This window comes from Podarcis pityusensis, assembly GCF_964106645.2.
Source record: "Podarcis pityusensis genome assembly, chromosome: 4".
Lineage (NCBI taxonomy): Eukaryota > Metazoa > Chordata > Lepidosauria > Squamata > Lacertidae > Podarcis > Podarcis pityusensis.
This window is the reverse complement of record NC_138027.1, coordinates 7727769-7752410: the sequence shown is the minus strand read 5'-3', so window position 1 is coordinate 7752410 and position 24642 is coordinate 7727769. Positions and strand designations below refer to the sequence as shown.

At 47.7% G+C, this 24642-nt stretch overlaps 1 protein-coding gene across 3 annotated transcripts in view; it reads left to right on the top strand.

Annotated features, from left to right (window-relative positions):
* Window positions 1-22819, top strand: part of P2RY6 (pyrimidinergic receptor P2Y6) — a 40409-nt gene extending 17590 nt beyond the window's left edge. The window contains exons 1-2 of one of the 3 annotated variants that reach the window (XM_081002250.1): window positions 11145-11441; window positions 21595-22819. In XM_081002250.1, the coding sequence (XP_080858376.1) occupies window positions 11201-11441; window positions 21595-22622 (1269 nt within the window). In that variant the 5' untranslated portion in view covers window positions 11145-11200 and the 3' untranslated portion in view covers window positions 22623-22819. Of the gene's footprint in view, window positions 1-11144; window positions 11544-21594 lie in introns of those variants that run through there. The other 2 variants (XM_081002252.1, XM_081002251.1) reach the window with 2 other exon arrangements.
* Window positions 22820-24642: the final 1823 nt, after the last annotated feature.

The window sequence follows — 24642 nt, the reverse complement described above, 5'->3', positions numbered from 1 at the left end:
AGCCGCTAAGCCGCTAATAGCCGTGCTTCGCAAGACGAAAAAACCGCAAGACCAAGAGACTCGCGGAACGGATTAATTTCGTCTTGCGAGGCACCACTGTATATGGCGATGTGGGGTTCTGTTTTTGCCAACCTGATTTCTTTCTTTTTTATGAAAAAATTCTTTACTGAAATTCATGAATGTCATCACAGATTTAACTTCTCACATACACATAGATATAAAAAATATATACAGTGTATTCTTACATTAGTTTAACATAAAATGTTAATTTATCCTTCTAATTCCACTTAGATATCCACTAAGCTAAAATCGTATAATGTTACATAAAATAAAGTAAAAACAAACAAACTAAAGTAAAATAAATATAGACTTCCCATATTTCCCAATATAGTTGACATTTGTGATTTTGAAAGTACTTATAATTATTACCTTACATTTAATATACTTTCTAATACTTTCTTACAACCTAGTGTACCGGTTTTCCTCTGTTTCTTAATATTTTAGGTACACAAGGGTCAAACAAACACTACCATAGATAATACATCGCTGTTAGCTTTTTTGGAAGTATCTCTTAAACAATTCCCATTTTTGAGAAAATAATTGTAAACCCGATTTCTCATACAAAGTTTGCAACACATTTTCCTGAAAAGCTTCTTGGATATGTCTAGACCCAGCCCTATTCCCCAAGGATTCTCAAAGATTATAGGCAGAGACTCTGAGATTACATCTGTAAACTCTCTTGGGTGCAGCTAATCTGGCCCTGGAGACAATTCATTTGAAGCAACTAGGTATTCCCTGACCACCTCTTTTTGTATCTTGGGCTGTAGCTCCCTCCTTGCATCGTTTATTCTGTTATCACCAGGTTGGGCACTGCTTTGGGCGAAGACAGAGGCGATGAGCAGTTCCTCCTCCTCCTCTCTGTGTCACCCAATAGCATTTGTGGACTCTCCTGCCTTGGAGGTTTTTAAGCAGAGGTGGGATGGCCACCTGCAATGGATGCTTTAGTTGTGATAATTTTAAATTGCATTTAGTTATTTCTTTGCATTTAGTTACTTCTTTGCATTTAGTTATTTCCTTGCATTCTGCTATTTCTTTGCATTCAGTTATTTCTTTGCATTCAGTTACTTCTTTGCATTTAGTTACTTCTTTGCATTCAGTTATTTCTTTGCATTCAGTTATTTCTTTGCATTCAGTTACTTCTTTGCATTCAGTTATTTCTTTGCATTCAGTTACTTCTTTGCATTCAGTTATTTCTTTGCATTCAGTTATTCCCTTGCAGGGCTGTGTGCGTGTGCAACCCCACCAGGGCTCCCCAAACCTCTCTGTCTAATCCACTCCTTCAAAAGTGCAGATTGCAAGCTTCCCTCGTTTATTGACCAAGCTCAGAGCAGCCTTCTCCTCAACCTGGCCCCCTCCAGATGTTCTGGACTACATTTCCCACCAGCCCCAGCCAGCATGGTCCCTGACCTGGGATGGTGGGAGTTGTAGTCTAAAACATCAGGAAGAAGCACCACAGTTCAAGAAGGACACTGACAAACTGGAACGTGTCCAGAGGAGGGCAACCAAAATGGTCAAAGGCCTGGAAACGATGCCTTATGAGGAACGGCTAAGGGAGCTGGGCATGTTTAGCCTGGAGAAGAGGAAGTTAAGGGGTGATATGATAGGATGGCACTATAACACATTTATCTTGGTTTATAAGCCTTTGTGAGCATACTTCGGAAGAAAGCTCTGAAAATTCGGATCTGACCCCTGACCCCGTATATGGGATTTGGCATATAAATTTTCCCTTGGCTTTTTTGCTGGCCCATGTAGGACCAGCATGGATAGCTGGCTCAGGTGAATATCTGATGTTTCCTCCCTTTATGGTCTTGATTTATGGGCTACTACTAAAATGAGGCTGCATTTTAAGCTGTATTTTAATTAACTGTTTGTTTGTTTGTTTGTTTGTTGTTTCTATTACGTTTTATTGTAATTTGTATTTGGTGTTAGCTACCCTGAGCCCAGTCCTGGCCGGGGAGGGCGGGGTATAAATAAAATTGTATTATTATTATTTTTAAAAGTTGACCCATAAAGCGCATAATAATTTCTACAATTCGCCTTATTGGGTGAAGAGGAAGGGAAAAAGCCTTGCATTCTTCAGTTTGGATTCTTGCTCTGCTCCAGAGGTTGAACATAAGTTTCACAACACCACAATATTCACGTTAGGAATATTAACAGCTCTTGTCTCGTCCGCGCTGAGTGACGTTTTCCGGAGATGTTCTTTCTTTGATTGAAGATTTCCTCCTGGGGTGTTTGACTGCTTTCTGCCGATAAGATCAGACGTGACCCAGCCATGAACAGAATACCACTGCTTTCGCCAAGCCGGCGCCCGCCGGATGTTTTGAACTTCATTTCCCATCACCCTCAGCACCGCAAGACTTTGAAGTCGCAAACCTCCAGAGGGCACCAGCTTGGGGAAGGCTGGAGCAGGTTGTTTCGGCGAGCTCAGCTTTGTTTTGCAAGCTGGGAAAGTCCCTGGTCTTTATCCTCACCCTAACTGTCAGGCGTGCTTTTCGAGCCGACTTGAAGACTCAAAAGTCTACAAGGAAAACAAAGCCCTGGGGGGGAATTTGTTGAGAGATGTAGGAAGCTGATCCTTGATTGCTGATTCCCGGAAGGGAGACGGGAGGAATCATATCTTAGACGCAGATCGTATTCTCTTGACTTGATGCTGACATGTACCTTTGCCATTGACGCAACCCCACAGCCAGGCAGGGTTGGGAGGGGCTGGGAAATCATTTAGCAGTCCCTGTGGGCAGGTGAGAAAGCAGCCGGATTTTGATGGAGAAGGTTGCCTAAGGTGAAAGGGTTAAGCGCCCTGCTTCGCCCCCTCACCGCTGCTATTTTGCTCACATTTATTCAGCGAGAGAGGTGCCGATCGGTTAGAAAGTGGGGAGCCTGGCCCTGTCTCTCCTGCTGTCATTCATCCAGTTTGGCCGTAGAGGTAAAACTTTTCAGGTTGCATGTTGATGGTGAGGATTTGTGCCAAAGGACGGAAAGACTTCATTCGGTTTTGATAAGTAGGAGGCACAGGGCTTCTCTGGAAAGGAGCATTTGTGTAGCTGAAAAAGGGGAAATTCCGTTTTGGTCTTGTATGCACAGCCAGAATGAAACTTCACAGATCCTCTGGAGTCCAGAAATGAAAATGGTGTTCAGTGTGCATATGTGCAGAAAATGTACTTCCTCAGTCTTCTTTGATGGGCCACTCCAGATGTCCTTTTCGTTGTGCATTCACGATTCTTTATTTTATTTATTTAACCACAACAACAGCACTTTGAGGTAGGTTAGGCTGAGAGGCCTGTTGTCTTTGTCCTTGGAGTTTTCTTGGCAGGGATACTGGAGTGGCTTGCCGGTTCCTGCTCCAGGTGGATCACGTTTGGTCAAAACTCTCTGCTATGACCTGTCCATCTTGGGTGGCCCTGCACGGCATAGCTCATAGCTCCTCTGAGTTATTCAAGCCCCTTCGCCACGGCAAGGCAGTGATCCATGAAGGGGAAGAAATGGAGGCAGTTAGAGATTTTACTTTCTTGGGCTCCATGATCACTGCAGATGGTGACAGCAGTCACGAAATTAAAAGACGCCTGCTTCTTGGGAGAAAAGCAGTGACAAACCTAGGCAGCATCTTAAAAAGCAGAGACATCACCTTGCCAACAAAGGTCCGTCTAGTAAAAGCTATGGTTTTCCCAGTAGTGATGTATGGAAGTGAGAGCTGGACCATAAAGAAGGCTGATCGCCGAAGAATTGATGCTTTTGAATTATGGTGCTGGAGGAGACTCTTGAGAGTCCCATGGACTGCAAGAAGATCAAACCTCTCCATTCTGAAGGAAATCAGCCCTGAGTGCTCACTGGAATGACAGATCCTGAAGCTGAGGCTCCAAGACTTTGGCCACCTCATGAGAAGAGAAGACTCCCTGGAAAAGACCCTGATGTTGGGAAAGATGGAGGGCACAAGGAGAAGGGAACGACAGAGGACGAGATGGTTGGTCAATGTTCTCGAAGCTACCAGCATGAGTTTGACCAAACTGCTGGAGGCAGTGGAAGACAGGAGTGCCTGGTGTGCTCTGGTCCATGGGGTCACGAAGAGTCAGACACGACTAAACGACTAAACAACAACAAGGCTGAGAGGCAGTGACGGGCAGCGAGGTCACCCAGTGAGAAATTTGAACCCTGATCTCCCAGGTCCATATCTGATACTCTAGCCCAGGGGTCAGCAAGGTTTACCTCGTCTGGGCCAGTTCACTCCAGTGGAGATCCCTCCCTGGACCAGATCATATGTGCACCCGCGATTTCCGGCGTCTGCACAGAAGTGATTTTTTGCATCTGCGCATGCGCAGACATGATTTTCGGTGCTGCGGAAGCAATTCCTGTGCCATACTGCGCCAGTTCAGTGCAGCGCAGGGGGAGTCACTGAGTGGGTGGCTCAGTTTGGGGGCGGCTTGTGGGCCAGTTAAACAACTCCTGTGGGCGGCTTGTGGCCCACGGGCCTTAGGTTGCCAACTCCTGCTCTAGCCACTACCACCACACTGGTTCTCAGACCGCACTGGCTCTCTCTGGGATGACGCTGGGTGCTTATACACAATTCTGCTTGCTTTCTTGTCAATCCACGCAGCTTCCTGCCCCTCCAGGCAGCAATAATGGGTTATCATTTAAGAAGCGTTGCAAAATAAGAGTGGAATGGCGTGTGAATGACTCATTATAAATCCAGAGTGAATGCATTATTATTGCATCAATGACATGTTTCGTGCATATGTAATAGGGCTTCAATGTAAAAGTTCCACATTATATCTGCAGCCTGAACCAGGGTTCACACATGTGTGGTGCAAGCGAGGGAGATAATGAGACAGCCATACTTTTAAAGTAACTTTAAAGTAACTTTTTGAGGGCTTCCCAGGATCATTGAGTTGGCCACTGTGAGAAAAGGGTGCTGGTTTAGAAAGGGCTCTGGCCTGATCCTGCAAAGCTTAGCATGCATTCTTAGCGTGCAGTTCGTCCCTGAGAGCACCTGGAATGTGGTGTTTTATTGTCAGGTACAATTCTGCCTATATGGTTTTTGAGGAAACCGAGTAAAGAAATTGGCTGTGTTGGCCGAACTCTGCCCTTGAACTCAGCAACCAGTGCAGCCCAAACACATCCAGAGTCCAGAATGCGCCCTCATACTTTACCCCAGAAAATATTTGTACGTCCTGACGTCATTGTTTGATCAGAGACTGAGAGGATCGAAGTTATGTGAACTTCTGGCCGGGGGCAATGGCTGAAATTGTGAAACTGGCATTATCAGTGACAAATCCGCTGGTGCGCCCGGGACATACCGTATTTTTTGGTGTATAAGACGCCCCCATGTATAAGACACTCCCTATTTTGGGGGACTAAATTTAAAGAAAATGAGGGGAGATGGCCCAGCTGGCAAAGTGGGCAGCCGCTCCCCCCGAGCCACTGCAGATAGGAAGCTCCGTAAAGCCCTAAACGGCCTCGGCCCAGTATACCTGAAGGAAGAAGAAGAAGAGTTTGGATTTGATATCCCGCCTTTCACTCCCCTTCAGGAGTCTCAAAGCGGCTAACAATCTCCTTTCCCTTTCTCCCCCACAACAAACACTCTGTGAGGTGAGTGGGGCTGAGAGACTTCAGAGAAGTGTGACTGGCCCAAGGTCACCCAGCAGCTGCATGTGGAGGAGCGGTGACGCGAACCCGGTTCCCCAGATTACGAGACTACCGCTCTTAACCACTACACCACACTGGCTCTCCACCTCCATCGTTCTACCATCACTGAGGTCCAGCGGCGAGGGCCTTCTGGCGGTTCCCTCCCTGCAAGAAGCCAAGTTACAGGGAACCAGGCAGAGGGCCTTCTCGGTAGTGGCACCCGCCCTGTGGAACACCCTCCCATCAGATGTCAAGGAAATAAGCAACTACCAGACTTTTAGAAGACATCTGAAGGCAGCCCTGTTTAGGGAAGCTTTTAATGGTTAATAGGTTATTGTATTTTAATATTCTGTTGGAAGCCGCCCAGAGTGGCTCAATAGCTTTGAGCAAAACAAAACAAACAACTTTTGTGTCTGGGCTTTTTGAAATACGGCATCCCTATCTGAGAGGTTTCCACTCTCGCTTTTCTCAGACATCTCCTTACTGCTTCATACGGAGAACATCAGCTTCCATATATGAATCTATTATTCTATGTGTGTTGTCTCTCATAAAGAAAGGTAAAGGGACCCCTGACCGTTAGGTCCAGTCGTGGCCGACTCTGGGGTTGCGGCACTCATCTCGCTTTATTGGCCAAGGGAGCTGGCGTACAGCTTCCGGGTCATGTGGCCAGCATGACTAAGCCGCTTCTGGCAAACCAGAGCAGCGCACGGAAACACCGTTAACCTTCCTGCTGGAGCAGTACCAATTTATCTACTTGCACTTTGACGTGCTTTCGAACTGCTAGGTTGGCAGGAGCTGGGACCGAGCAATGGGAGCTCACCCCGTCGCGGGGATTTGAACCGCCAACCTTCCGATCGGCAAGTCCTAGGCTCTGTGGTTTAACCCACAGACCCTCATACTCACTTCCAAACTGGAGATCATTTAAAGAAGCTCACGTAATGAGACTAAAACATCAATACTATGGTAGTGCTAACTCTCAATTAAAGCTTACTTCTTATGTATCCTAGTATTCTTGCAGGGTTTGAAATGCTAAACTTTTGTACGGCTGCATTGATCTGTTGCATGATGGACTTTGGCTCTAGAAGAATAAACTTTGACAGAAATGCAATAGCATGCAAACAAAAAACCCGGCATTTTAACTTTTGTGAGCTGCTAATTTTCTGCACAGTCTTTAGTGACGCTTTCACGTTGCATCGACAGCCCCGAAGAGGAAGTCAAGGTGTTTGGTTCTTGGAGGGGTTTTTCGAGAGCAAATCAGACTATTTGCACCTGCATATTTGCACAGCTCATATCAAATACTGAAGGATCCAGGGCAATGCGCTTGACTGAGGAGAGGCTTTTGGGATGTTTGTTTAGGCCTTGCGCAGAAAGAAGAAAAGTCAGCAACAGATACGAGAAACTCAACAGTTTTGTCCTGTTGGTGTGGATAGCTTACCTAGCGCCAAAAGGAAAGTAATGTACCACTTAAAAAAAAAAAAATTTTGCATGCACCAATTTATGTGTGCAGATGCAAATTTAGAAAAGTTTCCTCTAACCTGAGCAGAAATATATAACTCAGGTGGTAGAGAATGAGGCTTGTACTCTCAGGGTTGTGGGTTCGAGCCCCACGCTGGGCAAAAAAAATCCTGCCTTGCAGGGGGTTGGACTAAAGGACCTTCAGGGTCCCTTCCAGTTTTATGATTCTATAATACATCTCGCCATAATGTTGAAGGCTCTGACAGGTGACCCATGAACTTGCCTGATCTGCTGTCAAGGTGCACACTGTTGACAGGCAACTTCAAGGCGTCTGATGGTCTCTCTCTCTTTTGAGTTCTTTATTTTTGATGCAGATTTTACTGAGCTATTCCCAGACAGTCCTTTGAAAATCAGACAAATTCACGGAGGAGCAGGATCAACCAATGGCGACTAGCCAGGGTTGGTGTGTTCTCCTGCCCCTGTCAGAGGCAGAATGCGCCTGAATTGCTGGGAATTGACAAGTGGAAAGAGCACTTTTGTGCATGGGTCCTGCTGGCTGTGAGAGGTTTTTAATATTTTTAATGTTTTTAATATTCTGTTGGGAGCCGCCCAGAGTGGCTGGGGAAACCCAGCCAGATGGGCGGGGTATAAATAATAAGTTGTTGTTGTTGTTGTGAAGGTAAGTTAAAGGACCCCTGGATGGTTAAGTCCAGTCAAAGGCGACTATGGGGTTGCGGCGCTCATCTCGCTTTCAGGCCGAGGGAGCCGGCGTTTGTTCACAGACAGCTTTCCGGGTCATGTGGCCAGCAGGACTAAACCACTTCTGGCACAACAGGACACCGTGACGGAAACCAGAGCGCACGGAAATGCCATTTACCTTCCCGCTGCAGTGGTACCTATTTATCTACTTGCACCGGTGTGCTTTTGACCTGCTAGGTTGGCAGGAGCTGGGACAGAGCAACGGGAGCTCACTCCGTCGCGGGGATTCGAACCGCTGACCTTCCGATCGGCAAGCCAAAGAGGCTCAGTGGTTTAGACCACAGCGCCACCCGTGTTCCCCATTGTGAGAACAGGATACTGGGCTACCACTGGCCTGATCCAGAAGGCTTTCGCTAGGTTTGTAAGTCTGCTGTGCCATCACAGCCAAAGGGAACCAAATCCTGCAACAATATCTATATTAATATCAAACGACATTAGGATGCTCGGCTCAATACGCCTCCATTGCCCTGACCCAGCAGAGATCTTCTTAGCTTATTTTAACTCTTCATCTTTCCCGTGCCACGTTTTTTGGGAGAGAGCTCCCCAGGCAGCTTGCATGCACAGAGAAGGCACCAAATCTCATTCCAGTGAAACAGAACCACGCAAACAGTAGCCTGAAAACAATTTCACAGCCCAGTTTCACAGCTCGTATAAAACCAATTTGCACAACCAAGGAGAAACAATTTAAAACCAGCCACACTTTGTTAAATAGTCAGTATTCAGCCCAACATTTGGGATTAAAAGCGACTGGCAAGAAATGGATTTTAGAGGCCTCAACTTGAAGCCGTTACAGATGGGGGCCAAGCATCTATCCATTAAGTGGGATATGGGGCCACCAGCAAGAAGCCCTCCCTCCGTACATTTTGCTGTGCAAGAAGACTTCCTGTGCAAAGTTCGTCGAAAGGAGCAGCAATCGCTCAGAGACATCTCGTTTTTGGATCTGACAAGAGTTTGTTCTCTGCGAGCGAGAGCTCGATCTAGATAACCATGTTCTGCCCTCATCAGCTTGTAGAATTTCCTCCTCTCTCCCTCCCACAGCCTCTCATACATAATCTGTGTGGGGTCTTCTGCCAAACGCATCTTGGCAGCCCTTGCGTGTGTGTTTATGTGTGCGGCCTTTGTGGAGCAATTGTCGAAACATTTGCGAGGTTGTTGGAGGAGGGACAAAGTTTGTTTGTGGTTTTGATCAAAGCCGCGCATTGTCCCAGATCAGCCTGACCGGGCCGTCACCTTCCACATGATGCTGTGAACACGCCTGGAGAGATCCCTGCTGACATGTCTTGCAGGAAACAAGGGTCAAGTCAATTATCCCTTCTCCTTCCGCCCCCTCTGTGCTTTCTGGCTGTGAAAGCTTTCGAGCGTCAGCCATGGAAGATGCAGCGCTTTCCTGGTTCCCAGGCTCTCCTGGAGTTTCAAAGAGATCATAGAACGGTAGAGTTGGAAGGGACCCCTGAGGGTTATCTAGTCCAACCCCTGGAAATGCAGGAATCGCAGCTGAAGAATCCCTGACAGACGGCCATCCAACATCTGCTTCAAAACCTCCAAGGAAGGAGAGTCTACCACAGGGGTCAGCAAACTTTTTCAGCAGGGGGCCGGTCCACTGCCCCTCAGACCTTGTGGGGGGCCGGACTATATTTTGAAAAAAAATAATGAACGAATTCCTATGCCCCACAAATAGCCCAGAGATGCATTTTAAATAAAGGCATACATTCAACTCATGTAAAAACACGCTGATTCCCAGACCGTCCGCAGGCTGGATTGAGAAGGCAGTTGGGCCGGATCCAGCCCCCGGGCCTTAGCTTGCCTACCCGTAGTCTACCACCTCCACTGTCTAACAGTTCTTACTGTCAGAAAGGCACTTCTTGATATTTCATTGGAATCTCCTTTCTTGTAACTTGAATCGATTGATTTGGGTCCTGTCCTCTGCAGCAGCAGAAATCAACCTTGCTCCATCTATTATGTGACATCCCTTGAGATATTTGAAGATGGCTAGCCTATCTCCTCTCAGTCTCCTCTTTTCCAGGCTAAACATACCCAGCTCCTTCAACCATTCCTCATCAGGCTTGGTTTTCAGAGTCTTGGTTGCCCTCCTCTGCACACACATTCCAGCTTTTTAATGTGTGACATTTTAATGTATTTTTAATCTTTGTTGGGAGCTGCCCAGAGTGGCTGGGGAGGCCCAGCCAAATGGACGGGGTACAAATAAATTATTATTATTATTATTATTATTATTATTATTATTAATTTTTAAGATTTGCCTTGAGAGAGTTTTTAAACCTCTTTTGTTGACCACCAGCATTACATTTTCCATTTTTAAGTTCGGAATAGAGCAGTTGCTTTGGAAGACGATTATGCGCTCCCGAGCCTGGAAGTTCAACGTAGCAGCCATGGCCCAAAGCTGCAGACAGTTCTGTTATCGGCGAATCTTTCTAAGGTCTATTTAAAGCATTTGCTAGAATCTGCAGCCTCCCTCCCTCTTTCTTGCGCAGCCCTTGTCAGGCAGATACACCCGCCGCCCAACAGTTCTTCTGCCAGCCATCTTCTGCCACTATTCCAGTGGTCTAAAAGGGAAGGCTGGTTGCAGGGAATGTAAGAAAGTAAAGAACTTCTGGGAAATGATATATAATGTGATGAAAAAGATGTTGAAATACACATTCTTTAAAAAACCAGAAGCATTTTTACTTGGTATTATAGGCCAAGACATTAATAGGCAAGATGTCAAACTGTTCTTATATGCAACAACAGCGGCAAGAGTATTGTTAGCCCAGAAATGGAAGCCAGAAGAAATTCCGACGAAAGAAGAATGGCAGACGAAATTAATGGACTATGCAAAATTGGACAAAATGACAGAAAGGATTCAAAACCTGCGGGACCAGAGATTTACAGAAGATTGGAAGAAGTATATGGATTATTTGAAGAGCAACTGCAATCAACAAATTACGCTAGTAGGACTACAAGAAGTTTTGTAAGGAGAAATATACGAAGTGTTATAAAGTAGGAAAAGATAGAGATATTGGTCATGAGTTTGAAATGTAATGGGGAAAATAAGAAATGCATACTGAGACTAGATTGGAAAATTTTCAGACAGGACTGGTGGAAGTCAAAAAAACTGAATAGGATGTAAAAGCATGTTTAATTATTGTTGAAAATGGTATGTTAAAAAGCTAATAAAAAATTATATATATATATAAGCGGAGGCTGGTTGCACTTCCTCCTATCGGAGGCCAGGCAGAGGTCCATCCTCCCAAAATCCTGCTCCCGGTTGCTGCCCGTGATCGTGCTTTTGTGCCAGCCATCCCACAACACCAGGATGTGGTTACTGGACAGGTCAGATTTGCTGATCCTATCGCTCTTGCCTCGAGTTTCGTACGCTGCCACCCAGCCATCTGACATCCTGCTTCTGCTTCTACTGCTTCCTCTTGCTGCCTATATAGGGCATCCCCACAGAAGGACTTTCCGAGCCCGATCACAGCAGGTGGAAAGGCAGCACAGGGGTGGGGGTTGCCGAGGCCACCTGAGCCGGTCCAGGAAAAAGAGGCTTTGTCCTGCAGGTACTCCAAAGGATTTGCAGTTGCATGCACAGGCGTTTTGAAAAGCCACCCCTTTCGTGTGCCTCTCGCTCTCTGCGTGTGGCTAGACCTCCTGAAACAGAGGTGAGTGGCAGACTTGGGGTGGGTTGGCTGGAATTGTAGTAAAGGTTCCTTGGCACGTATCATACTCGTTTTTTAAAGCTAGGTTTAAGGATGAGTGAGGATGGGCAGATTGGCTTCTCATTTTTCCACTCCAAAGTTCAGGTTCTCCGCACGACCACATCAGTTTGCAGAAAAAGTAGTGAAAACCCTGAAAATTTACCTGCTAATTTCTCTCGATGTACATAGTTTTGAATGCAGTTTCACCCGATAGCATGTGATTTTGCAAATCAAATTTCTCTTCTCTTCTTAAACTTTTGTATTCTTTGTTGAAAAATTGTTGCTGTCGTTTAGTCTTGTCCGACTCTTCGTGACCCCATGGACCAGAGCACGCCAGGCACTCCTGTTTTCCACTGCCTCCCGCAGTTTGGTCAAACTCATGCTGGTAGCTTCGAGAACACTGTCCCACCATCTCGTCCTCTGTCGTCCCCTTCTCCTTGTGCCCTCCATCTTTCCCAACATCAGGGTCTTTTCCAGGGAGTCTTCTCTTCTCATGAGGTGGCCAAAGTCTTGGAGCCTCAGCTTCAGGATCTGTCCTTCCAGTGAGCACTCAGGGCTGATTTCCTTCAGAATGGATAGGTTTCATGTTGAAAAATAAAAAGTACAAAATTGCAACTGCACGGAGTAAGATAAGACAAAAAGAAGAGGAAGAAATTTTCTCTTCTCTTTAAAAATACTGTAATGTTGCACAGATATGCAAGATATTCCCAATTCCCTTTTTTCCAAACATAGTCAGCAAACCCTCTTTAATTAGACCCTATTCTCTGTCGCTTTGCATAGCTGTTAGTTTAAACAAAGCACACTACTCCCAGATTACCCTGATGAGATTTGATTTCACTGGTTTATGTCTGCGCTTCCAAGCTCAAGCATACAGAGGAAACTGTCTTGTACGAATCAGACCATTGGTCCATCTACTTCAATATTGTCTGCACAGACAGGCAGCAGCTCATTGGCATTCCAGGCAGGAGACATTCCAAGCCTTACCTGGCAATGTCAGGGCTTGAACCCAGGACATTCTGGATGCAAAACAGGTGGTTGGCTACTGAGCTACAGTCCTCTCCCCCCACCCCAGCCTCCCACCCCCAAAAAGCCTTGCAATAGTTAAAATGTGTAAAATCTGATTTTTGTACTCTTGCCATGATCTATCGAAGTTGGGTATGTTTAGCCTGAAAAAGAGGAGACTGAGAGGAGATAGGCTAGCCAAATATCTCAAGGGCTGTCGCATGGAAGAGGGAGCAAGCTTGTTTTCTCCTGCACTGGAGGGTAGGACTCGAACCCATGGCTTCAAGTTACAAGAAAGGAAATTCCGACTAAACATACAGGATAAACTATCTGACAATAAGAGCTGTTCGGCAGCGGAACGGTCTCCCACAAGAGGTGGTGGACTATCCTTCCTTGGAGGTTTTTAAGCAGAGGTCGGACAGCCATCTGTCATGGATGCTTTAGCTGAGATTCCTCCATTTTGGTGGGTTGGACTAGATGACCCTCGGGTCCCTGCCAACTCTCTACAATTCTACGATTCTGTAATTCTGTTGTTGTTGTTGTTTAGTCGTTTAGTGGTGTCCGACTCTTCGTGACCCCATGGACCAGAGCACGCCAGGCACTCCTGTCTTCCACTGCCTCCTGCAGTTGGGTCAAACTCATGTTGGTAGCTTCGAGAACACTGTCCAGCCATCTCGTCCTCTGTGGTCCCCTTCTCCTTGTGACCTCCATCTTTCTCAACATCAGAGTCTTTTCCAGGAAGTCTTCTCTTCTCATGAGATGGCCAAAGTATTGGAGCCTCAGCTTCTGATTTCCTTCAGAATGGAGAGGTTTGATCTTCTTGCAGTCCATGGGACTCTCAAGAGTCTCCTCCAGCACCAGAATTCAAAAGCATCCATTCTTCGGCGATCAGCCTTCTTTAGGGTCCAGCCGTCACTTCCATACATCACTACTGGGAAAACCATAGCTTTAACTATACAGACCTTTGTCTGCAAGGTGATGTCTCTGTTTTTTTAAGATGCTGTCTAGTCTGTGATTCTATCCTTGACTAAATTCAATAAATGTATTAAGAGGTCAATGGGTGTCTTTGATCTGAAAACTTCCTCTTAATATCTCTGTTTCGTGCACCCAGAACCGTTTTGCTTTTCTGCACTCCCATCGCAAAGGGGCAAAACTGTTACCTTTTCCTGTACCCCAAACCAACACTTTCCCAGTGATTTTTGGATCCCCCTGTCTGGAAACCTCTTCTTGTGTAATTTAAGCCCATGCGATGTGGCCCTGCTTTCTGGGCAGCAGAAAAACAAGCCTTTGCCTGCTTTGGTGCAAACTTCGGGCATTTGAAGAGGAATTTTAAGTCCCCCCTCTGAGCTCCATGTATTACACGTCCTCCTTTTTCCCTCTCCCTCTTCTGTTCTAATCCAAACGGTGCCCATTCAAAACCTGAACTTTCTGCCAACTTTACCTTTTGAAATCCGCTGGGGGTTAAGGTGCCCATTATACCAGGAGCGCTGGACCAGATTGGTTGGAGAGGCGAAGCAGTTCTCAACCTCGCAGGTGCCCGGAGACGGCGATGGGAGGAGAGAAAAGTGTCGCTTTCGCCCGAATTCAACACCCTGCAAACAATTCCACCGCAATTAAGCGCTGTGAAATTGTTGGAAAGGAGGAACGGTTCCTTTCGGTGCTGGCGACTTAACTGCCTTTCAGCCTTTGTAGAGTGTGAATGGGGTAACAAAAAGGTGTTGTGTGTCTGCCTACGTGACGCAGCGGCTCTCATTAGCCGCCACGCGCAGTTCGTGACCTTTGCCTGTGAAGGGCATTGCTCTTTGGGGCCGGCTCTGCCATTAGGCAGGAGAGTCACGTGCCTCAGGCGGTTGGATTGGGGTGTCACAAAAGGGCAGGAAATTGCTCGTTCTTTGGGGGATTTTTACGGGGATTTTCGGCTGTTGCGCACCTTGCCTCTTGGGTGGGGTGGTGGGCAGAGGGGGGCATTTGCTGTTCCGCCTCAGGCAGCAAAATATTTTGGGCTTGTCTTCAGCAATCCATGGGGAGAGTGATATGAGGGGTGCTACCAGACCCATTGAGGACCCCCAAGTAGCACAGGATGTCTGTCTGTCATTCAGGAGTGCTGCCTTTCCCCCGTGACAGTGTGTGCCCAGGATCTGTGCTTTTTTCTAGGGGGGTGCATACTCCTAAACATTTTGCGAATCTTTGTACTTTTTTCCCATTTACTGTATTTATTTCCCCTGATTTGAACCATAAAATGGTGATTTTCTTGAATCAAAATGAGAGTACCTCTAAACTGGGAGCTGCCGCCGAGACCACATAACACCAGTCTTAAAAGACCTACACTGGCCGCCAGTACGTTTCCGAGCACAATTCAAAGTGTTGGTGTTGACCTTTAAAGCCCTAAACGGCCTCAGCCCAGTATACCTGAAGGAGCATCTCCACCCCCATCGTTCAGCCCAGACACTGAGGTCCAGCTCTGAGGGCCTTCTGGTGGTTCCCTCACTGCGAGAAGCCAAGTTACAGGGAACCAGGCACAGGGCCTTCTCGGTGGTGGCGCCCGCCCTGTGGAATGCCCCCCCCCCAGATGTCAAAGAGAACAACTACCAGACTTTTAGAAGACATCCAAAGGCAGCCCTGTTTAGGGAAGCTTTTAATGTTTAATAGGTTATTGTATTTTAATATTCTGTTGGAAGCCGCCCAGAGTGGCTGGGGAAATCCAGCCAGATGGGTGGGGTATAAATAATATATTATTATTATTATTATTATTATTATTATTATTATTATTGGAAAAAAGCACTGGTCGGGGCCAAGGGTGCCATGCAGAGTGCACTGAAATTGGTGGGTGCCCGGCCCCTTCATGGGGAATTTTGTGGGTGCTCGGGCACCCGGGGCCCCAGGGAGTTGGCACCTACGCTGTCGCTTCTGAGGAGGAACTCATCGTGTGGATTCATACCCCGACACTTTCATACAGTGGTGCCTCGCAAGACGAAATTAATCCGTTCCGCGAGTCTCTTCGTCTTGCGGTTTTTTCGTCTTGCGAAGCACAGCTATTAGCGGCTTAGCGGCTTAGCGGCTATTAACGGCTTAGCGGCTTAGCGGCTTTAAGAAAAAGGAAACAAACTCGCAAGAACTCGCAAGACGTTTCGTCTTGCGAAGCAAGCCCATAGGGAAATTCGTCTTGCGGAATGACTCAAAAAACGGAAAACCCTTTCGTCTAGCGAGTTTTTCATCTTGGGAGGCATTCGTCTTGCGGGGCACCACTGTATTTCAAACCTAAAAGATTCTGCAAGGATCGACTTGGGATAGGAAACTGGGGGGATCAATCTGCCACACGATTCCAGGGACCAGACCCCCCTACATCAATTTGATTTGATTTATTACAGTTCATTGAACCATAGAACTGTAGAGTTGGAAGGGACCCTGAGGGCTATCTAGTCCAACCCCCTGAAATGCAGGAATCTTTTGCCCCACGTGGTTCTCGAACTCATGTCCCTGAAATTAAGAGTCTCGGGTTCTGCTGACTGAGCTACCAAGTTTTCCATGCTGCTTTTCATTCAGGCAAAGGCTCAAAGCGGCTTACAAACAATAACCAGTAATAATATGATAGAACGTAATAGAGCATCGCAAAAGCAGCACAAATCACATAGAGTAATTAACAAATTGATGGTGGAACAATGGCAATCTATAAAACACTGTTGACAGAGTTTGGCTGTCGAGTGTCCCTCGATTATTATCTGTGAGATGTCATAGAATTGCAGAGTTGGAAGGGACCCTGAGGATAATAATAATATAATAATAATAATAATTTATTTTCATACCCTGCCCATCTGGCTGGACTTCCCCAGCCACTATGGGTGGCTCATTTAGTTCAGCTGCCATTCTATGGTTCTGTGAGTTAAGAACTATGTAGAAACCTTTTTAAAATATTTGAAATTAGAGGTAAAAGAGATGAAACTCATCAACTGGATAGGCTTGCCCAACTAAAATGTTTTAAGCAGGTGCAAAAACGAGTACAGGCAAGGAGTTCCAAAGTTTCGTTGCCACCATGCTAAAAGAAGGATTTCTTACAAGTGCGGTTATTTGACAAATAGACTGCGGTGGAATCTACACACCTGTTCAAAACGTTGTGGAAATGCTTTTTTTCACCACCTGGTGTCACAAATATATATTGCACTTTGCAACACATTCAAAGTGTTTCATTTGCAGCTGTTTGGTGAGTCCTGTATCTCTTTTGACCAGACCATGGGTAGGCAAACTAAGGCCCGGGGGCCAGTTCCGGTCCACTCGCCTTCTAAATCCGGCTCCCAGATGGTCTGGCAATCAGCGTGTTTTTAGAATCATAGAATCATAGAATCATAGAGTTGGAAGAGACCACAAGGGCCATCGAGTCCAACCCCCTGCCAAGCAGGAAACACCATCAGAGCACTCCTGACATATGGTTGTCAAGCCTCTGCTTAAAGACCTCCAAAGAAGGAGACTCCACCACACTCCTTGGCAGCAAATCCCACTGTCGAACAGCTCTTACTGTCAGGAAGTTCTTCCTAATGTTTAGGTGGAATCTTCTTTCTTGTAGTTTGGATCCATTGCTCCGTGTCCGCTTCTCTGGAGCAGCAGAAAACAACCTTTCTCCCTCCTCTATGTGACATCCTTTTATATCTTTGAACATGGCTATCATATCACCCCTTAACCTCCTCTTCTCCAGGCTAAACATGCCCAGCTCCCTTAGCCGTTCCTCATAAGGCATCGTTTCCAGGCCTTTGACCATTTTGGTTGCCCTCCTCTAGACACATTCCAGTTTGTCAGTGTCCTTCTTGAACTGTGGTGCCCAGAACTGGACACAGTACTCCAGGTGAGGTCTGACCAGAGCAGAATACAGTGGCACTATTACTATTATTTTTACATGAGTAGAATGTGCCCTTTTATTTAAAATGCATCTCTGGGTTATTTGCGGGGCCTGCCTGGTGTTTTTACATGAGTAGAATGTGTGCTTTCATTTAAAATGGGTTATTTGTGGGACATAGGAATTTGTTCATTCCCCCTCCCCAGAAAATATAGTCCGCCCCCCCACAAGGTCTGAGGGACAGTGGACTGGCCTCCTGCTGAAAAAGTTTGCTGACCCCTGGACCAGACAAATACCTGACCCTCAATTAATTTTCGTTATCCTTCCTAACCCCGATAAAATAAAAAACGACGGGAACAAGAAATGCAATTCCTTAGATGCTCGAGCATTAAAAAGAGTTTGAAATCTGCTGCCCAGGAGGAGCATTTGAGAGAGGTAGGTGGCTTTGTGGCAGCTTCCTCCTCCCTAAATGTGTCAGCAAATTGCCACAGGCGATGAATGGACGGCCATCTCCTCTGCAAGCAACCCCGCCGGGACACTTCAGAGCGAAACCTGTGCAAAAGGAGGAAGCGGTTGGTGTGTCAATTTCGGGTGAAAGTGATGCATGGGCACAGGCGAGGGGGGGGACGGCCTCCTGCCCTTTGCTGCTGAAACCACAATGTTGCTTGAACGAAAAGGGGCAGAGGAATTAGACCGGCCCTGGGTGCAGGAGACTGCCTGCCTTCTTATTTTTAGGTTTGAAGTTGCAGATTCCAAGCCAACTATAGGTAAGTGGGGGGGAGGCAAAGTCATAGCTCGGGGGTGAGGTATTCTCTTGGCATGCGCAAGGTTATCTCCCGCTTGGACTACTGCAATGCGCTCTATGTGGGGCTACCTTTGAAGATGACCCGGAAACTACAACTAATCCAGAATGTGGCAGCTAGACGGGTGACTGGGAGCATAGCTGTCAACTTTTCCCTTTTCTTGCGAGGAATCCTATTCAGAATAAGGGAATTTCCCTTTAAAAAAGGGAAACGTTGACAGCTATGACTGGGAGCGGCCGCCGAGACCACATAACACCGGTCTTGAAAGACCTACATTGGCTCCCAGTACGTTTCCAAGCACAATTCAAAGTGTTGGTGCTGACCTTGAAAGCCCTAAACGGCCTCAGCCCAGTATATCTGAAGGAGCGTCTCCACCCCCATCATTCTGCCCGGACACTGAGGTCCAGCTCTGAGGGCCTTCTGGCAGTTCCCTCACTGCGAGAAGCCAAGTTAGAGGGAACCAGGCAGAGGGCCTTCTCTGTGGTGGCACCTGCCCTATGGAACGCCCTCACACCAGATATCAAAGAGAACAACTACCAGACTTTTAGAAGACATCTGAAGGCAGCCCTGTTTAGGGAAGCTTTTAATGTTTGATGCATTACTGTATTTTTATATTTTGTTGGAAGCTGCCCAGTGTGGCTGGGGAAGCCCAGCCAGATGGGTGGGCTATAAGTAATAAATGATGATGATGATGATGTCCTGAGTTCGATCCTTGACATCGCCAGGCAGGGGTGGGAACGTTCGCTGTCTGAAACTCCAACACAGCCACTGACGGCCAGTGTAGACAGAGAGACAAATTGTTTGATCTGTTTATATGCTCTGCCTTGGAGGCAGATTCGGGTTCAACCCCTGGCCTTGCCAGACAGGGCTGGGGATGTCCCCTGCCTGAAACTGCTGCTGATCCGCTGCCAGTCCGTGAAGGCTGTACTGATCTAGGTGGAACCATCGGTCAGAGTCGGCAGAATGGAGCTTCCTATTTAGCTGGTTCCTTGTAAACCTCAAACGTTTCTGCGTAAGGCTGACATGCAGAACTCTCGTGCCTGAGGATTTCTCTCTCTTTCTCTCCCAGTACTTTCTCCAGGAAAACATGCATTTTTAACCCTGAACCGGAGCAAACGGTAACTGCGTTTTCCACCGGCTGCCGGTTGCTCCAATTCAGCTGTTAAAAAAACAACACCAAACGGGTTTTCCTAGGGTAAACACCAGGAAAAGAAAAGAAAAAAGGATCAGACACAGAACTTTAAAACGTGGAGTTGTGGCTATTTGAACTTCTCATTTGGGTTGTGGTTAGCTGCTATCGGATGGTCTCGCTGCGGATGGTTTTGGTGGGTGGGGCGGGCGGGAGATGTTGGAGCAAGGAACAGAAATGTGTAAAAATGTGCAAGGCAGTAAAAGAACCGGCTTTCCTGGAAACCCATGTGCCTTGCATGCTGCTCCGTCACTTGCAGAAGGTGGTAGGGATTGCTTTTCTCCAGTGTCGCCATAAAGAGACAGAAGAAGCGCCCTGGGACTTTATGGTCAAGGGTTAGGGTAAGAACCCCAGTAAATAATGTTGGTGGTGATGCCGGGGACTTTTTGTGTTGATTAAGTGGACCTCTGGCCACCCAGCTGTAGTTTTTTCTTGAGAGCCCGCAGGGAACACTAAAGGTTTCAGCCTAGGAAACAATTTGAGTTTTAGATGCGTCAGTATGGCATGCGGGCCAGCGCCAGGATTTGCACTGAGTTCGGAGCTCAGCCTTTGAAGAGTCTCACCTTCCTTTTCTTTCTCTAAAAAAAAGCACTCCCTTCTGAGATCCACATGCCAGTGGTAGGAAAGGTGCTGTGCCAACAACAGGGGGATAGCTCCCTGCCCGATTGAGCTTCCAATCTGAAATGGCAAGCTCCTTTGGGACAAAGGGCGGGATAGAAATATAATGATGAAACGAAGTAAATTTGACACAAGAGGAGGTGGCAGACAGGGGAAGGAGACAGAGGCAGTGAGTAAACTAGAAGAATATGCGCGCGCGCGCACACACACACACACACACACACACCTGCAGTTACGTGTACTTAGATGTACTTGCAGTGGTTTTTTTTTGGAACTCGGGGTTTCTGTCTTAATATTACTAAATGACATCCTTTTTGCATGACCTGTAATTGTAAGAATGTGCAGGCTTTTGAATGCTGCTTCAGTCAATTCAGTCAACGTAGTTCTGGCATTTCATTACTTTTTAACAAATACATTGCATATGGATTTAGCTTTTTGCATTTGATCTGTGCTGCGAGCCTCTTCGAGTCCCAGCCTGGGAAAAAGGCAGGATATAAATAAATGGATGGGGTTGGGGATGCATCACTCTGTGTCAGGAGCAGCTTTGATGCAGCCGCAGCACAAATTTGATCTCTAGCGCGCCCCCCCCCCTTGCCTGTTTATCGCCCGGACTTTATCTCCCTGTGCGTCACACGGGTGCCATCTGCTGGCAAGCGAAAGTTAAACCAGGAGATGCGTTTCCCAATTGCAGCAGGTCTGACTGGCTTTTATTTTTACAGGGACCAGCCTCCACTGAAATAAACATGTATTAGAATCCTAGAATCCTAGAATTGTAGAGTTGGAAGGGACCAAGAGGATCAACTAGTGCAGGCATAGGCAAACTCAGCCCTCCAGATGTTTTGGGACTACAACTCCCATCATCCCCAGCTAACAGGACCAGTGGTCGGGGATGATGGGAATTGTAGTCCCAAAACATCTGGAGGGCCGAGTTTGCCTGTGCTTGAACTAGTGACTGTCGAGTCCCCTGCAATGCAGGAATCTTGTGCCCAGTGTGAGGCTCAAGATGATAATGTAAATTGACTGTTAATTGGTAAATGTATTATTTTGTGTTTTTTAATTATATATATATATATATATATATATATATATATATATATATATATATGAATGAAATAATTTTTATTTTATTTTACAAGTGTACATTACCAAATACATATCCAAATTTAGAGATTTCTCCGAATCTCTAGACTTCCCACCTTCCCCTCCCTGGGTCCTGTTATCAGCCTTTTCCACTGTATATTATTTCACCATCCAAGTTTTACGTCTCTCCATTTTGTCCATAGTAATTTCTACATTACAAGTGTTATTGCAATCCTGCTAATGTTTTCATCTGCCTGCAGTAAATTGTAATTTCCCCCCCATTCTTGATTAAAGTTTTGATCTTCTTGGTCCCTGAGCTTGCCGGCCATTTCAGCATAGTCCAATGGCTTGATTTGCCATATTCCTCTCTGCTAGGGACTTTGTCTTCTTTCCATCTCTGGGCCAGTAATATTCGTGAACTTATCAATATTTTGATTAAGGAATCTTTTGCCCAGCACGGGGCTCAAACACCTGACCCTCTTTCTGCCTTGCCCACAGATCCTAGCTGCCTCGAGGACAACCCAGGGCTCGATCCAAGCCCAGGAGCTTACGGCATGGATAACCTGACCTCCTCCGCCGGCGGCAAGGACTCGTGCACCTACCACGAGGAGTTCAAGCAGATCCTGCTGCCCGTGGTCTACTCGGTGGTCTTCGTCCTGGGGCTGCCCTTGAACTTCATCGTCATCGCCCAGATCTGGCTGTCGCGCAAGTCTCTGACGCGGACCACCATCTACATGCTGAACCTGGCGGTGGCTGACCTCCTCTACGTCTGCTCCCTGCCTCTCCTCATCTACAACTACTCCCAGAAGGACTACTGGCCTTTCGGGGACTTCACCTGCCGGTTCGTGCGCTTCCAGTTCTACACCAACCTTCACGGCAGCATCCTCTTCCTCACCTGCATCAGCATCCAGCGCTACCTGGGCATCTGCCACCCGCTCTCCACCTGGCACAAGAAGAGGGGCAAAGGCTTCACCTGGATGGTCTGTGGGGTCGTGTGGTTCCTGGTGGTCGCCCAGTGCCTGCCCACCTTTGTCTTCGCCGCCACTGGGATCCAGAGGAACCGGACTGTCTGCTACGACCTGAGCCCCCCGGACCGCTCTGCCAGCTACTTCCCTTACGGGATCACCTTGACGGTCACGGGCTTCCTGATCCCCTTCATCTCGATCTTGGGCTGCTACTGTTGCATGACCAAGATCTTGTGCCAGAAGGACGAGATGATCGGGCTGGCCGTCCGCAAGAAGAAGGACAAGGCCATACGGATGATCGTCATCGTGGTCCTGGTCTTCGCCATCAGCTTCTTCCCCTTCCACCTCACCAAGACGCTCTACCTGATCATCCGCTCCATCCCCGAAGTGCCCTGCCTCACCCGGCAAGCCTTCGCCATCGTCTACAAGTGCACCCGGCCGTTCGCCAGCATGAACAGCGTCCTCGACCCCATCCTCTTCTACTTCACGCAGCGCAAGTTTCGCGAGAGCACCCGCCACTTGCTGGATAAAGTCAGCTCCAAGTGGAAGCACGACTCGTGAGGGAAGCGTCCGTGATCCTGTGCCAAGGGAGGGTTGGCGACGCCCCGTCTGCGCGGCACCGGGCGCCAGAGGGAGAGCTCGGCCTAGCGCGGCTTCAGAGGCCTAACTCTGGTTGCCATGCCAACCCTATTGGAAGGCCTTGGGAGAATGTCACTGTGTGAACAATGGACCGCCGGGATGCTCTGCTCTCTTCCTTGCCTTAGCTGGTTTGGGAGAGATCTGCTGCCCGTGGCCGGCGCCAATGGTCCTTCGTACCGCCATGCACCCAGAATTGAGTGGCGGAAGAACAGGAGAAATGCGACTGGCGTAAAGTCAGGGACATCGAAGCCACCTTCTCCCAAGTCACTCTGCCAGTCCACCTGGCGCAGTCGTGTCTATCTGGACTGGCAGCGGATCCCCAGGGTTTTTGGCTGGAGCCGTACCTGGAAATCATAGAATTGCAGAACTGGATGGGAACCCCAAAGGTCCTCTAGTCCAACACCCTGCAATGCAGGAATAAACGAGATGCCATTGGACACTGAACTTGAGACCTTCTGCATGCTGAGAAGATGTTCTGCCGCTGGGCTATGTCAGCTGAAGGAGAGAGGATCCTGAGAGAGGATCTCTTTAGTGAGATATTCCAGATGGACTGAACTGGCTCTGGGTGACCGGGAGTGGGTGGGGGGGTGGGGTCATCGCTTAATTGTTTAAAGCCTTTGGGGGTCGCCCAGGCCTTGTTCAAGAAACAGTATTATTACCTTTACACTGAGAAAGGAGTCCTAGTCTTTCAGATCCCTTCTGAAATCAGGGGGTTCCAAGCATGAGCTGTGAACAGATCCTTTGACGACAGATCTCCAACTGGACAACGAACATCAGCAAATAAATGCAACCCCCCCAAGTTGCTGCGATGAACTGAGAAATGGGGCGTTGTCCCGTCCGGCGAGTCCTCCATCGCCACGTTTCTCTCAAGGGACCCCGTTGGAAAACCACCAGTGTTGATTGATTTGTTGTCATTTCTTTCAGAAGATGTAATAAATTTCAGGCTTGGAACCTCAGCTTATTATATACCAGCTCCTGTTTGAGCAACAGTTTTGTGGGAACCTCCTTGTGAGCCTTACGAGAGAGTTGCGCTGCGGAATCGGCCTTCGGAAGAATGCCGGCTTTCTCTTTTCCTTGCTTACCCGTAAATCAAGCAAGTTCCTAGCCCTCATGAAATCCACGGTGCCTCTGAATACCGGGTGCTGGGAACCACAAGCAGGGAGAGTGTTGCTGAGCTCAGGTCTTGCTTGTGGGCTACTCATAAGCATCTGGTCGGTCCCTGTGAGACCAGGCTGCTGGAGTCAACGCAGTAGGAAGCGTGGTGTAGTGGTTAGAGAGACGATAATAACTGGGGGGCCCTGGGTTCAAATCCCCACTTGGTACTGCAGGCACTTTTCCTCTCACCCCAATGCACCTCACAGGGTTGTTTGTGAGGCCATCACAAGCCAGGTTGAAGGGGGGGGGTAGGGAACTCTGTACACTATTCTGAGCCCTTTCAAGGAAAAGTAGGATAAAAATGTAGGCATTTCCGCACGTGCATCTTTCCATTCAGGTACATCAGAGCCATCGTCGCCGTTTAAAGACATATTTCAGCCAAGCAAAAGGCCAGCTAGGTGCTTGACCTGAGGGAGCCGTTCTAGCAGCAGAAAGTGGTGCCTAAGGCAGGGGGCAAATCTGAGATTTTCCACCCCCAGCCAGTTTGCTTTGCCCCAGTGCCCTGGCTCAGTTTACCTGTCTGCTCTTTTGCACGCTGGTTTCACCTGTGCCTAGGGACGCGGGTGGTGCTGTGGGTTAAACCACAGAGCCTAGGACTTGCCGTTCAGAAGGTTGGCGGTTTGAATCCCTGCGACGGGGTGAGCTCCCGTTGCTCGGTCCCTGCTCCTGCCAACCTAGCAGTTCGAAAGCACGCCAAAAGTGCAAGTAGATAAATAGGTACCGCTCCGGCGGGAAGGTAAACGGAATTTTCGTGCGCTGCTCTGGTTCGCCAGAAGCGGCTTAGTCC